Source organism: Esox lucius, chromosome 13 (genome assembly GCF_011004845.1).
Source record: "Esox lucius isolate fEsoLuc1 chromosome 13, fEsoLuc1.pri, whole genome shotgun sequence".
Classification (NCBI taxonomy): domain Eukaryota; kingdom Metazoa; phylum Chordata; class Actinopteri; order Esociformes; family Esocidae; genus Esox; species Esox lucius.
In genome coordinates, this window is record NC_047581.1 from 8,532,300 (window position 1) to 8,550,643 (window position 18,344).

Here is an 18,344-nt window from a genome sequence, read left to right on the forward strand (position 1 = left end):
GACCTTGCGAGTGCATTCAGGGCCATGTCCTCTATGTTACTGTGAAACCCTCTGCAGATATTTCTCTGAAATCCACTTCTAGAGAGTATTTCCATAAGAGTACTCTGACACATGATGACAAATCAATAGAAAGATAAAAACAGGACATTCATTTTCTCCCCTTCGCTCTCTGTGTTTCTCTCTCTCCCTCCACTTTTGCTCTCTTTCTTTTTCTCCTTTTTGCTCTTCTCTCATACTCTCCTGTCTCATCCACACACTCCCTCTAATGGACACACATTGTTCTGATCTCATCATCTTCTCTCATACTCTCCTTCTGTCTCATCCACACACTCCCTCTAATGGACACACATTGTTCTGATCTCATCATCTTCTCTCCTCCTGGCCCAGGGAAGATGCTGAGATGGAGTACTTAAAAATAGCTCAGGACCTGGAGATGTACGGCATCAATTACTTTCCCATCAGGGTAAGACTCTGCTTGTTTCCCATTAGAGAGAGACGTTAAGCCCACACACTAAGCCTGTAGAAACGTTGGAAAGGTATGAGAAACATCATCTGGGATGATTCATCCGCCAGTAAGCCAATAGCAGTGCCTCATTCTCTGGAGATCATGCAAGGTAATTGAAGAAAGGCAATTGAAGAAACAAGGTGAAAGTTGAATTCTATACATATTTGTACCTCAGGAGGTTATATATGGATCCTAAAATAAGTGAGAAATTGATTGTGCATTTATGAAAGTAATCTCTGCACCCAGAGCCATCTCTAACAGTCTTTTATGTGAGGCTGATACAAGAAGTTACCATTGATTACTGCAATATTACTGCCACTAGTAAAATATATCATGAATCACCATGGTGTTCTTTAATAGCTCCATCCGTTTTTTGAAATGATATAGCTTTACTGAAGTGATCAGTGTTGGCTCTAAAAGACCAGGGCTCTGTTCCCTAAATGTGTCCCAAGGCTTAAGTGCATCTTTATAGCCTGTGTAGGAGCTTTGTTAAATCTCATAGCTGTTTCCCAAAGCCATCGTTATTATAGTTGCACTTGAAAACTCTTGTTATTTAACAGCTGCCCCAGACCACCCAGTGAACGGCTAAGTGCCTCGTTAGATACTGTTTTTGGCCTTCCCGGATCTCTCTTACACAGAAAAGACACTACATTTTAAATCAATAGCTGTTTGTCTGTCTCTGAACTTTACAGCAAAGTTCAGAGCAAAAACAAAGTTTCCCAAAAAAAAAATCAAATAAAAACCAAGATGACTCAATTAAAGTATAGGGAAACGTAGCCTAGGACTATATAATATAACAATACTGCAATCAAATATTCTATGTTTTTTTTTTTTTGTAGGCTGCCTGATACTTGCCTAAAAATGAATGTTCAGCAATGTACCAAATCTTTATTTAGTTCATTATTCTTTATTACATACTTCTGAGAAACGTACACTACATCCTTCGCAGAAAAAACCTGTAAGCATAAGTACAATGGCTATTGAGTAACCAGGCCCCGGGCATTTCCACGTAATCATCAAACCTACTCATTGTGAGTAATTACTTTAGGTTAAAGTCTTAGCAGAACAAAACCAAGAGCACTGATTTACCTTGTCCCACAGGTACCATTTCTCAGAATAAAGGGGATTAATGAATTGAGTTGCCAGACTGTGCCACCACCAACTGCCACTTATGCCTCTCTGGCAGACTGCTGTTGACAGGGAGAGAAGAACAGTCGGGAAAGAGCCCTACTTTTTAATCGCAGCTGGTGTTTATTAGCATGAAGGAGAGCAACTGGTTGTCTGTCTGGAACACAGACGTATATTAGGGTGAAGTCAGGTCATCCCAGAGTTTCCTAGCTGGTGTTCTGAACAAAGTAAATACAAAAGGCTTTGTGTCTTCCATCGCCTAACACTTCCTGGAAAATAATGGCAAGTGTGACTGAATCGCGGGGCAGACTATCCTGGGTGAATAAATAACATGGAATGAGATGTTCTTCATCAGGCTGCGTGCGCTAATATATTTATCCATCTTTCTTTGATTGTTTCTTCGGCTCTTTCTTCGATTTGTTCCTTTGTCCTTCATCAATCTGTTCTTTTGTCTTCCCCAGAACAAGAAGGGAACGGATCTTCTGTTGGGGGTGGACGCTCTAGGTTTACACATCTACGATCCAGACAACAGGCTGACGCCCAAGTGTTCCTTTCCCTGGAATGAGATCCGCAACATCTCCTACAGCGACAAAGAGGTACTAAAACGTAGCCGCCTCTGAAATGGTGACACGGGTTGGTGTCAGTTCCGTTTCAAGTCAATCAGGAAGTGAAGAGGCATTTCAATTCAGTTTCTGTTGGGTTGACTGAATCAGTATGGAACTGACCCCCAATCCCAAAAGTATTACTTCTGTCCACATCGTTTGTGTAGCCTTTTAACATGAGGTTTTCATGTGTCTTGTCATCTGTCTGATCCAGTTCGCCATTAAGCCACTGGACAAGAAAACAGACTCGTTCAAGTTCAACTCCTCCATGTTGAGGGTCAACAAGTTGGTAAGTACAGAGAAGAACGTGGACTGAACATGGCCGTAAATTCAGATTATCACACGAGAGCTGGATTCTTGCCTCTTAATCGTACTCGAACCAGCTGAATTGTCCCTCTGTAGATACTACAGCTGTGCATGGGGAACCACGACCTGTTCATGAGGAGGAGGAGGGTGGACTCTCTGGAGGTGCAGCAGATGAAGGCTCAGGCCCGAGAGGAGAGAGCCAGGAAACGGGTATGAGCAGAAAGGTTCCTGGGAGATACGTGGAGGTGGTCAAATGGCCGAATGTCTCCATGCTCCTCTTCTTGCTCTCTCTTCTCCCTCTTGTTCCTTGTTAAACTTTGACCCGTTTCTCTCTGTGAGATGTCCATGTTATATTTAAGGACTAGTGTTTGTCAAAGGGAACCGGGATACCTAGATTTACTGGGATTGACCCCCGTAAACCCTCTACTTTCCTCCAGTATAGAAAACGTTAAGAAACTGGTGAATTATAATGATGTCTATATACAGTGTGAGTTACTGTGGAATTGTTGAACATAGGTGTACCTGATTGACTTCTCGTTTACTCTATGTACTTCAGTCAGCAGTCATGGTGTGGGTTTAGATTTGCATCTAGTTGATAAACCACAGCACTTTTTGTGGTTGTGAATCTCCGCTAGATCAGTTAGATTTTTGGAGTATCAGATAATTCTCTCACTTGAAATCACCACAATAAGCAGGTTATCATTAAGTATGGACCACCATGAACTTTATACAGGAAGCTGCTCCTCTCAGTCAAAGGTAGGCTGAAATGAATGCCATTTCAGTAGACTGCTTATAGCCAGATTGTCTTATAATATTTTAATATTTGGCAAAAGAACATACAATGCTCTTCAGAAACCTAAGCTACATTACTGAAAAACCAAAGTGACTTTGAGAGAGCTTTGATCCATGTCTATATTTCTTTGTGTGTAGCTGTGTTTGATCATGTCCAATTCTTTGCTAAATAGCACTTTTGTTTTTAATGAGAAAAAAGAAAGCCCTGTAATTTCTTGCTATTTTCTCAGGAAGCACAATTGGTAAATCCTCTCAAATATTAAACCACACCCTGAACCTGACACTCTCTTTCTTTTTCCAGGTGGAGAGGCAGCGACTCGAGAGGGAGAAGCATCTGAGGGAGGCGGCTGAGAGAGCCAGGGACGAGCTGGAGAGGAGACTGATGCAGCTTCAAGACGAAGCCCACATGGCCAACGATGCTCTGGTGAGACCAGTGGTGAAGTACTCCCCAGACGCGGCGCACTGTAGACTTTTCACTAGGAGAATGGATGGTTTACTGGGCAACGTCGGGTTGTGGTGCTTTAAGGACTATCACCCCGCCCATCAATCGGGTTTGATTTAGTGCGCAGGGGGGCGCTCCTAAGGCAAATGTGTGGTTCATGAGCTGCAAATGTCTCTCCCTTACCGTCCTTAATGCAATCCCATATTGAGCAGATCCATTAATGGGGAGAGCCCAAGTAGCTGCTTTAACAATTTGTGTTAACAGCTTATAAAATACGTATGAAGGCCTTATCTATTTCCATCTCTCTTTGGAAGTATGTAATGGGGAGATTGTGTACCCATACACACCGATACAAACCTAATGAGGAGAGAATAAGCACATGAAGGGGTTATGTCCTTACAGCTGCTTTATGAATGCTTATAAAGCGGTTACGTCTGCTTATGAGTTGTCATGTTTGTTCGTAGCTGCGTAGCGAAGAGACAGCTGACCTGTTGGCCGAGAAGGCCCAGATAGCTGAGGAGGAAGCCAAGTTACTGTCCCAGAAGGCCAGCGAGGCCGAGGCGGAGATGCAGCGCATCAAGTTGACAGCAATCCGCTCAGAGGAGGAGAGGAGACTCATGGAGCAGAAGATGCTGGAAGCGGAGATGATGGCCCTCAAGATGGCCGATGAGTCCGAGAGGAGGTGAGTCGCACGGTCGACGTCGATGAACTTGAATTTCTTTGGGTGAACAAAAAGAAAAACAACTGTATGTGCATGAGGATAGCTCTTAATTAGAAGGCCTGAATGTGTGGTGCTCAATTGGACAACGGAATGCATCTGTAACCACTGATCTTTTTGTGTTGTTGTACGGTTAGATAACCTTTAGCTTTCTATGTGCTTGGTTGTGAGGCTGGACATAAATTGACGTACACACACACAGCCACAGAGACACACAGCCACAGAGCTTCTGTTCATATGTAGACTTCTCCAGGGCATTGACAGACTAACTAATTGTGTTCGATAATTGTTGGCGCTAGGCGATCAATTCCTCCTCTAGACAATTACAGATAAACGGACTGATCAGTGTTGTTCCCTCAACACCGATATAATTAATGAGGTGAAACTCATGCACACAACTGCCATACTTGATTTTTGTTTTACCTCTTATAGAAAACATGCTGTGGGGTCAGCATCTGCTTTTCAGTGCCTTCCTGTCTTAAAATGAATGTGATAGGGATAGATTTTCCCAGATTGCTATTTACTAAAAAACGGCCTGCCCCCTCGTTGTCTCCTCTCCCCTCGTTGTCTCCTCCCCCCTCTTTGCTGCCCACTTTCCTTCGTGCAGAGCGAAGGAGGCTGACCAGTTGAAGCAAGATTTGCAGGAAGCCAGGGAGTCTGAAAGGAGGGCCAAACACAAGCTGCTAGAGATCACCAGCAAGTCTGCCTACTCGGTAACACACACACACACACACACACAGCCCCCCATCCCTGCTAACCACTTGCACTTAAGTGTTTTTTCTGTAACTTTTAGATCAACTAAAAAGACATGAAAAAAGCTTATTTTTTATATTTTACAGCAGTTAAACTGCACATAATTCCCTACACTACTCATTGGTATATTCTCACATAAACAGACATTTTGTGAACTGGGAAGAATTTTATCAACCAGAAAATTACAGAGAGATTTTGGTTGCCAGGATCTGCCATAGGGCTTTCATGTTCCGCCCCTTTGATGGTGGTGAAATGAAACCAATTGAAATGCTTGAAAACACATTTCCCATTGTCTTTTCCTCTAAATTGCTAGTTATATTGTTTTAACACATTGAATAGGTACAATAATCTCAGTGGTGAATTTGTTGATATAATTGTCTTTATATCAACAAATGGAGAAAAAGAAGGGTTATTAAACAATCAATTTATTTTTCTCCATTAGAAAAAAACCTTTGGTCCCATTATTACCTAAGTTGAAAGTTTTTACAACCGATTAATCACCTAAAACCCCAGACATTTTATGATATTATCTGGATAGATTACATGAAAGTACCAGGCCTCAAATAAGTAAAAACAATGGACTCAGCCCTCTGAAACAAGCTCATACAGTCTTTTTTCAGTTGTTTCATTATCCAGATACAATCCATTTCATCATTCCTACCAAGTTCCATCCACTAATTGAATTTTGTAAGAGAGGAATGGTGTTTACATTTACACCTAGTCATGTCCCTTAAATACATTTCAGGGCACTGACAGGGGACACTAGGACTTCCTCAAAACGCATTCAGGATCCCTCAATTTCAGTTTCACCCTCCTGACCTTAATCAATGAAATCTTTTTTTATACAGCAATTATCAAAAAGTGATTTTACAGATACGTGGCCTGAAACCCCAAAGAGCAAGCAACAACTGAAGCCTTGAACAGTGTCACAGTGTCAGAAAACCTTTGACCCATCCCTGATTTCACATCAGATCAATTTTCTTTTGAGTAATTTAAGTTCAACCAACCCAAGAGCTCCGAGGTGATGGTTGGCGCATTTGCCGCGCTGAACTGTGACATTCATGAAGGTCGGCAGGTCAGCCATTCGCCGCGCTGAACTGTGACATTCATGAAGGTCGGCAGGTCAGCCATTCGCCTCGCTGAACTGTGACATTCATGAAGGTCGGCAGGTCAGCCATTCGCCTCGCTGAACTGTGACATTCATGAAGGTCGGCAGGTCAGCCATTCGCTTCGCTGAACTGTGACATTCATGAAGGTCGGCAGGTCAGCCATTCGCCTCGCTGAACTGTGACATTCATGAAGGTCGGCAGGTCAGCCATTCGCCTCGCTGAACTGTGACATTCATGAAGGTCGGCAGGTCAGCCATTTGCTGTCTGGCGGATGCTAAACCCGTCCCTGTCACCGATGTCGACGTCTCCGCACAAGAGGGCGTTAGAAAACTGCCGTCGCAGACCGCATTGTTGCCACAACAGCTCGCCCTCGTCTGTACGTCGGCCGTTGCGTAAAAGAGTGGGATCGATTCCCGGCAGCGTTCACACCTCTGTAACTGACCGTGTGCATGAGCTCTGCGTCCAGCCTGCCGCCACTGACTGCACCAGCGCACTAGGCCACCTAGCGCACATTAGACCCTGGACACTTCACCTCCCCATACGTTATGTTGCTTCTCAGTGTCACAAATTACAGTACACGACAGGCTATAGTATAATACTTCAACAACTCCGATTGAGCGCTCGTCTAGGGTGATGTTCCGTCTGGTATTCGCTCTGATTTAAAAGGCTAAGTGGATCCCTAGATAAGCACTCCTACCTTGGGATGCCAGTGGAGATGTAAGCTGTTGCGGGCTATCATTTGAACTCAAATGGTTCCTTTCAAACATCGTTGGAAAATCAATGACCCATATCTTCCTGGTCCGTATTTCCTGTGTGAAAATGATGGATTTGAAAGATTAGCCTCGTCCGTTCTCTTCACACAGGGTCCCATTCAACAGCGATGTCCAATGGATTTACATTTATATTGTACATTACAGCGGCTCTGTGCCACTGTGACTCAAGGTGCATTCCAGGGTCATTTTTTTTCCGTCGTCATTCGCGCGCCTGTTAAGCATGTCTCTGCTCAGCCCTGAGGTGTTAATCCATGTCTCTTACTGCCTTCCCCTCTCCGTCATCCTGTTCTTTACCCTCACTTTTTGCGTCCTTATCTATCTCTTCCCGTTCCTGCCTTTACTCACCCCACCCCAATTTTCTGTTTTCCCTCTTTCATCCCATCCTTCATCCCTGCCCCCCCCCCCCCTTCCAGCCTTCGGCTGTCCCGAGCCATGCGATGCCTCCGGAACTGAGCTTCAGCAGAGAGAACCTTAGCTTCGATTTCAAAGACACGGACATGAAGCGCTTGTCCATGGAGATCGAGAAAGAGAAGTGAGTGACTGACATGTTGCCGACCTGTCTCCCCTGTCTCCCCTGTCTCCCCTGTCTCCCCTGTCTCCGGGACCGGGGGGCAACCTTCTGTTTCAGATCAGATGTGCTCACTCTGCAGTCGTTCCTTTACTCACCTGTGATTTACCTCACTTTGCCCGTGCATCTTTCTATTCTCTCTCTCTTCACTCTCTCTTTCTCTCTGAACCTTCTCTGTGTCTTTCTGCTCTCTCTTTCTGCTCGCTTTCTCTCCCTACCGTCTCTTTGCTCTCTCTCCCTCCTCTCTGTCTCTTACTCTGTGTTTTCTTCCTCTGTCTGGCAACCAAATCTCCTGCTGTCTGCGTCTGCTTTCTCCCCATCTAATTCTCTCAGTGTCCTGCTGTCTCTTCCCCCCTGTGTCAAGATGGAGAAGTGAGCCACTTGCTGGCCACTCACACTCTCCTGCCTCCCAACTTCCATCCAATTAGATGGTGATTGATCGCATGCATCCCACCCCCCCCGAATCAGAATGAAACATGTTTTTTGTGCTCCGTAATAACTAGAGCAGGGAAGTGGCTCGCTGCACGTTGCATGTTGACGTTTTTTAAACAGATGCACTCTCGTTACCAGTAACGGATACTGTGTCAGGACATGTCGGGATAACAGTGACTTGGTAGTACATTTTCACATTCTACTTGTTCACATTCTAAAATATGCGGTTGACCTTTGTACACTTCATGTTTTTATCACTGTCATCTTAAATATCGTTGAAATGTCACTCGTCAGTGAAATTCCATTAGTAGGCGATTAAAGTTTGATTACAGTGTTTTGTGTCATATTCATTAATCAGAATGAAGGCTTGTCGAATGGGAAGATTAATGTTCAGGCACAGAGAGCTTGGTCAGGGTTGTATTCATTAGCGGGGGGGTTGGCAAACCTCTTCGGGTATCGCAGACATCTCAAAGTGGTTTTGTAGTCCTGAACCCACCTCACCTGAATCAAGCCAAGGGCCTGATAGTTAGCTGCCAAGTTATATCAGGTGCGCTAGTTCTAGGTCCGATCAACTACATTTAACGTAAGTTTGAGTGTGACAGAATTTTCCGCTTCAGCCCGAATGAACGAGGTGGTGGATTGCGGTTCTTGTTTCTGTGTTCCTCTCCTATGCAGGGTGGAGTACATGGAGAAGAGCAAGCACCTGCAGGAGCAGCTGAACGAGCTGAAGACTGAGATTGAGTCTCTGAAGCTGAAGGAGAGAGAGACGCCCTTGGACATTCTCCACAACGACAACACTGAGAAGGGAACCAGCAAGCACAGCAACTTCAAAAAGGTATACACACACACACAGGTATTCACCATACATAAATGGCTATCTCAAAGAAAGGCACCATCAAGCAAACCAACTTAAAAAAACTGTGGCTAACTTGTCCAGTGTCGCTTACTAACACAGATTTGCATTTCATATAAAACAACCGTCATAGACATGTCATAAATAACTCACACTCACAAATATAAACCCACACTACGTTTTCCCTGCCATTCACACACCATACACTCGCACTTCAACCATAACTGTTAGATATACACCCATCTACTTTCAAAGTGTTGAAAACTGGCTTTTGGTATGCAGTCGAGGTCCACTTGTCAGATTGAGACCTCAGAACAGATTTGGAATCTCATTTAGTTGTGAATGAACCGAGAATACTTAACTATCATCCAAGACATACAATGGAATCTGAAATCTTAATAGAAGATAGGATCACTTGAGAATATACTCAATACTAGCTAAATATACAGTGCCTTCGGAAAGTAATTAGACAATTTCTGTATATTTTGTGTTATAGATTTAATTTAAAATTGATGAAATTATTATTGTTTTGTCATCATTCTACACAAAATAGAATTATTTTTATTTGGCAAAAATATATACATTTAAGGGAATTTTATATATCACATTAATCTCCCCAAAATATTTTGAAACCGCTTTCATCAATATGAGTAACCAAATTAAGCTCACAACCCGAACCATTATCTACAACCCCCAGAGTCTTTGCTAAATCCCTAAAACTATTGATGTGAAACGTGTGTTTCGGCATCAATATAAAACACCCACGTAACTCCCCCTGCCACCACCTGCTTCTGTCTCTGTGAAATACACTTGTTAAAGTAGCACTAATTGATTTCAGTCCTGCAATTTGTCACTGGAGTTGATGAGAGCACCTTGGGCGTACTGAGCTTTAGCTAGGCTTAATCACTGTGTTTGTTTATCCTCTGTGTTGGGGACTGAGACTTCTCTGCCACTGCAGTTTGTGTGTGTTTGGTAGCTGTGCAGGAGGGTGTGGCCATGATCCAGCAGCAGTCCCCTCTTTACTGGTCACTATCCAGGCCCAGGCGATGAAGATGGGGAGAGGAGAGTGAAGCGAGGTTGTAGTTTGAGAATTTCGGGCTTGGCTTACAATCAGTGTTAGGGGGAATTGTGGGAAGCAGCGTGCAGGAGAGGGAGATAAATAGATAGATGACTCAAGTGGCAAACAGTTACTATACAAAAACATTGGACACTTTTGACAAACAAAACATTCATAGAGTTACACAATGTTCAGGAAAACACAGGTATATAGTCAAATACAATGCAAATATGTTAGCAAAAAAAAGAAAGCTTTTTCTTGTTTTCATTTAAATGCTTAAGCACCCTATAATTAACCTACACATATTTGTATCTTACTGTCCAGAGTAATATCATAGGTAGAGCAAGGCTGCCCATCCCTGTTCATGGTGATCTACCATCCTGTAGGTTTTCTCTCCAATCCCAGTTGTGAACAACCTGATTTCAGATTTTCATGGATTACAGTAGTGTCTGTTTGGATCTCTATCAATCTGTCACTCATGGAAATTTCAGAAGAGGTCAAGCTCAGTCAAAATGCGAGGGGATCCCCTATACACAACCAACTTCAGATTTTCTTTAGAACTTATGTCAGTGTCTGACTGGGCCATTCCAGGACACTGATCTTCCTTCTTGCAAGCCATTCCTTGGTTGGTGTTAAAATATTATTCTCTAACTTCAGCTTTCTGGCAGAGAGCTGCAGGGTTTGAGCCAAACTATCTTGATATTTGGAGTTTATTGTCCCCTATATCCTGACCAGAGCCTCTGTCCCCTCTGAAGAGAAGCAGTCCAATAACATGCTGCCAGAACCATGCTTCACAGTAGGTAACTTTGGGTGATGAGCTGTGTTGGCTGTGCACTAAATATCTTTTGAAATCAGACTGTAACAGCTAATGCCACATGGTTGTGGGAAAAGTAATGTATACAGCCTTGCAGATGCATGCAGGCAATTTTGAAAAAGGTTTGCACATTATGGAACCAAGGCATATTTATTTTTCCGTGAAAATTTCTGATTTACTGGAATATTTGGATTATTTTATCTTAATACATTTAAAAAAAGGTCTGACATGATTTCAGCGTTTACATGAACAAAATCTACAATTTAACATTCATTATTGCAATCAGGTATGCTAAATTAGGGTTCCTACAAGACACTAGGTCTGTTCATATCATACAGCACTACTCATGACACAGTGTGGAAATGCAATGATAATGACAGTGGAAGTTGTATAAATAGTGTAATAAATTGTTGATGAGGTATGTTCAGAACTGTTAAAAAAATACAGATAAATTCTAAACATAAAGGCCGATCAAATTTAAAAGGCATTTAAATCAAGAACATTGAAGCTCAGAGTATGTATATTAGATGGGGCTTTAAAGTGATTTAAAAACCTCAATGATGCCTGGCCCTTTTACCTACAGTAGGCAGATTATCTCATTGGAAACACCCTGTCTAGGTTGTGTGAAATGAGAATGTACTTAAAAGCACACTACACTGTGCAAACCAGTGTGATGCTTATTAAACCGGAGTGATGTGTTTGTGCCTTTTAGTGTTGGTAAAAATCTGAGCTGGTACACATTTTAGACTTTTAACAGTGATCTGAGCAGCTGAAGAGGAGGGCACCTCCTCTTTAGAGGAGGGCTGAAGAGGAGGTGCTGGATTGGTGTGTAAGCACTTTGTAACAACTGCTGACATTAAAGGGGCTTTATAATATAAATGTGATTGATTGAAAGTGTTGAAATGGGAGAGAGAATGAAAGCTTTAAGACTAGGGCTGAGCTATATATTTTGAATATACAGTCATGTAAAAACATATAGCTCCAGATTTTTTTTTTACCACCTCACCTTTTTCTTTCCTTTCCAAAAACGTTGAAAAGAAAGGTTTTGAATGTAAAAATTTAAAACTGCTGTCTTACATTGATTGGGAGGAATTTCAATGGCTTTATTGCATGCAGGGCCCTATTCGTGTCCCATTGCAGCATTTTGATAGGATTGAGATCTGGGCTTTGTCCCAGGCATTCCAAAACCCTCTTTCTTTAGTCATTCTATTGTAGCTTTGTTTTTGAGTTGTGGATCATTGACCACTTGCAAGATCCATGTTTGGTTTTGCTTTTTGACAGATGGCACAGTCTCCTCAAGAATCTAGTGCATTATGGAATTGAGGGTTAACTCAGTGTGAAGTTGACTAGAGCCGCATTTCCACCAAATGTGCCCAGAACTTTTAGTCTCAGGAACTACTTTTCAAGGAACTAAAAGGTTCCTTCAACCCATTGTTGTGTGCATTTCCACCATGGTCTAAAGACCTGCGAAGATTAGGCAAATTAGTCCGCTGATGTATGTTCTTACTCTGGTGTATGCACTGCAGGCTACGCCAGGCATTTTTATTATTTATGCGACACTGCAACAGCACAGTAACCATGGAGGAAATTCAAGTTGTGCTACTGTTGATTGTGCTTTATTGGTTTGCAAACAGTGGAAAAGGGACGAGCAGTAGTAGCAAAATTCCCGAAATGCTAGACTTAAAGCAAGTAAACTGATTTTGCGAGCTATTGCGGAGATTGACCGTGATGACTGAGACGGATTCGCGCCATCGCGCATAAAATATTTTTGTTCTTAATCTGTTGGGATTTAATAAATATTTCAGCATTAAACGACACATTATGTGGGAGTTCTTCTGTTTTCAGATTTACACTAACAGACACTATACACACATATTTGGTTCCACAATTTTTTATTTATCTGCAAAAATGTAGGTGCAAAATACAGATGTGCAAAACACAGATAGAAATAACATCTAACCACATGTTTACATTTTTTAAGCTTTTTCCAGCACTATTTCCCAGTATGAATAATGTTCACTTACACCTTATCATTATGGATTGCCAAACAATAGGGTTTGGAGACCAATCACGTGCAGAAATTAGTGTGGAGTTAAAATTTAATTAGGAGCTCGAAGGAAATTTTGAAGGAGCATTTAACTATTTGCACCAAATCTGGAAATGCTTCAGAAGGCAATATCTGAATAATCACACTTGGCAGAGTTGGTGGCTTTTTTTAATATGTAGCTACATATTAAAGAGCTGTAATTCCTACACCCTTCCTCCAATTTGGATGTGAATACGCTCACATTAAAGCTGACAGACTGCACTTTATGCACATATTCATTATTTAACTGTAACTTTAATATAATTTGGTAAACAGCCAAAATAACAAAACTTGTCCAATTATTTCAGGACCTAACTGTATATACCTAGGACATTCATTTCCAACCAAGGTAGCAACTTTTATGGTTACCATGAAATAATGCCTATATTAAATGTCTCCTGATATTCATTTTAAAACTGTGTAACAAAAACCTTTGTACGATTGCTCAATGCAATTAATTTGTGGGCTGCGTCTCCTCGCTGTTTGTCTCTGCTCCAATCTGAAATGTTCAGCATTGCAGCCCCACCCCCCAAAGTCCTGGTACATTATGAAAGTACTACCCCCTGAGCAGGGACTTTTTTTAGGTAAAAAATTTGGTCCCTGTGGCGGAAACCCAGTGAGTTCCTCGAAAGGTTCCTAGTTCCTTAGTAAAGCTCCTGCGTTGGAAACACGGCTTAGGCCCTGACGCTGCAAAGCAGCCCCAAACCATAATGCCACTACCTCCATGCTTTACGGTTGGTATGGGGTTTTCTGTTCAAAGGCAGTGTTTAGCTTTTTTCTTAGAGTCTTTGATGAGGATCTTTCAGTCGGCTCTTGGACAACCTGTTTTATTTAGATTACCAGTGGTGCTGAATTTTATCCATTTGTAGATGATCTGTCAGACAGTGTACTTTGAATTGCTTGGACATGGCTTTGTAACCTCTCCCAGACTAATGTGCATCAATAATATTGTGAGATAAGTCTTTTGATCTTGATGATCTGGTATCACTCACCCATATGGTTAAGACCAAACCAGACCAAGTTACTAATCTTCATGGAAGACTGGACCTTTCCAAATTGATTATTTTCTAATAATTTGCACCTATTTTGGTGCAACTGATTTACATTTTAGCCATTTTATGTGATGGAAAGGTAAGCATGTACTACTTTTTCAGCGTAAAGATAATGTGGTCTTAAAAAATAAAACATTGCCATGCCGTCCTAGTTAGCAGAGAGAAGGACTGGAATAGCTGATTTCTCAGGTCCTTCCTAGAGAGGATTAATGAGTGGTCCTGCAGGTACTTTCAAACACACCAACACACTTTCCATATGCCTGCACCCATTAGCTCAATCCCAGCTAGACACACACACTCACTGATTTGCCCACTCACTGTGGGTTTGGTTAGAGTCAGTGGGAGGTAAGGATTATGTTAATTGCATGAGCCTGGTACATATCTATGGACTGTGTCATAATTGAATAGATAATATTTATTGACAGATTGTTGAATTTTCATTATAGATTAACACAACAAACTAAAAAAAACATTATTTTTTGAATTTCTTTTGTCTGCATTCACATCAACATGATGCCTAGGATAAATTGAAAATACAGTATGGTGACACACCACATCACAAACTTGTGCACACACACACACTGCCAGGCCAGTGGCTGGCTAATCTACTCGCATGGTTCTTTAATAAAAGGATGATAATCAGTTACATGATAGGCAAACAGACTGTACAATTCTTTATATTGTTTATTTTGATGAGTTTCAGCGCTCATGTCTACAAGTTCAGCCACCGGCTTTGCACCCAAAACCTTGTGTACCCACTCATTACACTAATATGGCCATATTCTGGAAGTCACCCCTGTTTACTTACCTGAAATTAGTTTTTTTTTAGCTTTGGAACTAGCACAGCATTTTAGCGAAACATTGATCTCCTGTTACTGGCTTGTCTGGCCACAGAGCTACTGCAGCAACCTGCCAGTGGTGTGGTCAAGTCACTAAACCCTGAGGTTTTGTCCAGTCCAACATCTTTTGCAGCTACATTTCATGATAGTGTTTCAAAGACATGCTAGTCACCATGACTTCCTCAGATCACAGCTAGAGGAGTGTTGTTAACAGGCCAATGGGATAATGCCAATTATTCCGTACGATGACACTGATGTCGACCTGCACAACGACATTGCTCTCCCTCTCTTTGTTCTCTATGCGTAAAGTCTTCTTCAACTTTGAGACAAAAGGAACCCGAGGTAAACAATTGTCTGCATTATGTCAGGATTCCTGACGAAGTGTCCGCGTTCCGTCAGGCTATTGTCAGGATTTCATCTGAATAACACACAGATGCATCAACGCGTCCCATCAAAAGGCATGAACGCATAGACATAGGCTGTCAAGAGGTGCTAAAAGCCTTACCCTGGGTGGATATGTCATCTCAAAAACAGACACAATGGCTGCTAAAAAAAAATCCCCTTAAAGCATAGAAAGACCTGTCTCAGTCTGTTTGTTACTGGATATGGCACATGACAGTCTTTGCCACTTTAAAACGTATTCCAGCTGCCACTTTCACACCCTAGTTTGCTGAATTTGAAGACAACTTACATGCCAGCTCGAGCTTGCGACAGAAGAGCAATATCTAGCAAATTTCATGAAAAACTATTCAGCGATGCTGAAGTTAGCTCATTTCGCCAGACTCCACCTTTCAATATGTAGCTAATGTTGTGTGGAGTAGCTATCTAGGCGGTATCTCTGCTGGAATGTGTCTCTAACTGAAGCTAGAAAACAATAATAAAAAGGCCAGGGTTGATGTAGCCCTGGTCAAATGTTAATAGTGTTTTTAAGATCTAATATATATTTTTCTTTTACAGCTAACTCTACAGAGCACCAAGACCAGAGTGGCTTACTTTGAAGAACTTTAGATGTCATCAAGGAAGTTTTTTGAGGTGTGTGGACATACTTCTGAAGAAACCTCATCACTGCATTACTACATTCCTGGGACTCTTTTGAGCTGTCAAAACATGTCAGGACTGAAGTGTACGAATAGGCCAATAGAGATAGAATGAGTTGCACATTTTCCAGGACACTGCTATACCTAAAACGTAATCCTTGCAATTACTTCAGGTTTTATTTGTGAAACTTTCACATAAGCACCAAATGCACAATTTACTACCAGAAAGGTAAAGTCTGCTAAGTTGTGTAAAGTTCGTATTATGTACAAATGTCATTACCACTTAAATAATTATTGTTACTAGGTAAATACCACTGAAACATGACAGTAAAATAAAATCTGATCAAACCATAGAGGCCTCCGTAGGCCTTAAGTGATTGTCTATAAAACTGTTCTCTAGTACCGTAGAACAGTACCAGGTGCACTATTCTGCCCTTCAAAAGCACAGTGGTAGAGAAGTAGAAATCTGACTGGGTGGTGCTTTGAACTAGATGAAGAAATGGGAGGATGGTAGAGCTATCTGGTGTCCTCGGGACCAAAAAGACACACAATTCATGATACTAATCAGCTCATCATCAAGTTTTCTATTAGTTGAATTAGTTGTGTTTATTGCAAAATAAAAATGTGTGGATTGGAAAACACTGACCGTTGGTCCTATTCAGTGGCGGGGTATGTTTCTTAAATAGCTCTATGATAAAACTTGAGTTCACATTACATTACATTTTGATTCAAAATGCGTTCTGTGAAAACAGTTATTTTTATGTGTGGAATTTTTATATATTTTTTTGGCATTAAACAAGAACATTGAAGACCATTTCTTTTTTCTTTTTGAAGTAATACTTTCACATGGGCGAAGTTACCTTTTAAGCAGTATAACATTTTCTAGAAATACCTTTTTTGTATGTGAAAAATAAATGCATATGAAATCTTTTAACTGTTTAATTGTTTTTCAAAGAATGACCAGGGTTGCATGTAGCCTTATTTTGTCAATGACTGGATGGCCTATATGGTCAGCTTCCCCGCTGCTGTCAGTGGAGGTTTCTTTATACAGCCCTGAAAATAACAAAACCACACATATTTTTTGATAATTGCAATAACATATAAGTCTCCCAGACCTGATTAATCCCATTTAAAAAGGAAACATTTTAATGTATGTAGTTGCTATCATGCTCCACTTTATTGCAGCTCTGTGCCTTCCTGTTTTACTATATTAGTGGGAAGCAAAGGTACCCATTACGATAGTGAAAGAAATATGATGCAAAGTGAGGACATTTGGCTGGTCCTCCCTTTGACAAAAACTTTATCTGACTGATTTAGGGTTAAATTTAGGCATTAAGGCTTAGGTTAATTTGGGGCAAAAACGTTAGGTTATTGAGCTTAACGCTACACTAGGTAGGATTTTCTTCAGTAAAATAAAAGAGTTTTGTCCCCTATAAACATGTTGTGTACGCTAATGAGTCCCTCTGAGAGTTGTTTAGCAACACAAACAGCTCAGTGTCAGTGAAATGTCAATTTATATTTTTTGGAGCGTGCCACTACTTTCCAGCCAATTCTGTTCCAGAAATCCTGTTCCAGACAGTCGTCTTCTGTGAGGCGGGCCTTCTTCTGTGGCTTATTTTGTGAACATGCATTTTACCTGAATGAAGAATAAGTACGCCAGAGGGAGTGAAGTTTGCTTAATGTAGGAAACTAATGGCAGCTAGAGACCAGGGGCTGTATTCACAAAACATTTTAAGGCTAAAAGTAGTTCCTATCTTGCTGATTTTGTAGTAACTCTTAAAAAAATGGGTCTGTTTTGCAAAGTGTTTTAGCGCAAAGTGTTTTAGCGCTAAAACCGGCTCCTAAAGCTGGAAAAGTTAGGAGTAGTCAAGAGTCACTAAGACCAAGTCACAAACAATCCTATAAGGGCTACTGCCGGCAATCCACCTCTTAATCAGGTCGATGTTTTAGAAACATTTAGAGCTTTTAACAAGATATCGCCTTAATTGCGAGGGTATTATGATCATAGTAGAGCTAGTCAGAGATGCTGTCACTTTCCCCAAAAAACAGAAACAACCCAATAACATCGGAGATTGTGGTTGTGACAACTCTACGCTACTTGGACACAGGGAAAGTGCAGCTATGCAGCGCTCATGAACTACATATATCGCATTAATCTGCAGTAGAATATTACATCAAACAATAAATGTGCTCGCCAGACCCCATATCGTCCGACAAATCATTCAGTGTCCTCATTCGTCAACTACAAAGAAACAATGCCTGGTGTAGTTGGTGCTGTAGTTGGAACACATAATTGCACAAATTATTGTACCATCAAAGATGAACGTACATTTCTTTACGAGCGGCCAGACATGTAAGGGGCTGACAATAGCTGAACATATCTTGATTAGTCAGTATGTATTTCTTGGTTTCATGTTTAACACAGTAACACTTACCGTACATTTTTATTTTAATACCAAAATGTCTCTGAATTTCAGT

General features: G+C 41.4%; 1 protein-coding gene across 2 annotated transcripts in view; it reads left to right on the forward strand.

Moving 5' to 3' along the window:
* nf2a (neurofibromin 2a (merlin)) overlaps positions 1–16,181 on the forward strand; it is a 30,318-nt gene extending 14,137 nt beyond the window's left edge. Inside the window, exons 7-16 of one of the 2 annotated variants that reach the window (XM_013132759.4) lie at positions 388–463; positions 2,095–2,229; positions 2,450–2,524; positions 2,638–2,751; positions 3,635–3,757; positions 4,240–4,457; positions 5,101–5,206; positions 7,542–7,660; positions 8,804–8,963; positions 15,787–16,181. In XM_013132759.4, coding sequence (XP_012988213.2) covers positions 388–463; positions 2,095–2,229; positions 2,450–2,524; positions 2,638–2,751; positions 3,635–3,757; positions 4,240–4,457; positions 5,101–5,206; positions 7,542–7,660; positions 8,804–8,963; positions 15,787–15,837 — 1,177 coding nt within the window. In that variant the 3' untranslated portion in view covers positions 15,838–16,181. The remainder of the gene's footprint in view (positions 1–387; positions 464–2,094; positions 2,230–2,449; positions 2,525–2,637; positions 2,752–3,634; positions 3,758–4,239; positions 4,458–5,100; positions 5,207–7,541; positions 7,661–8,803; positions 8,964–15,786) is intronic. The other variant, XR_004576693.1, reaches the window with a different exon arrangement.
* The last annotated feature ends 2,163 nt before the right edge of the window (positions 16,182–18,344 follow it).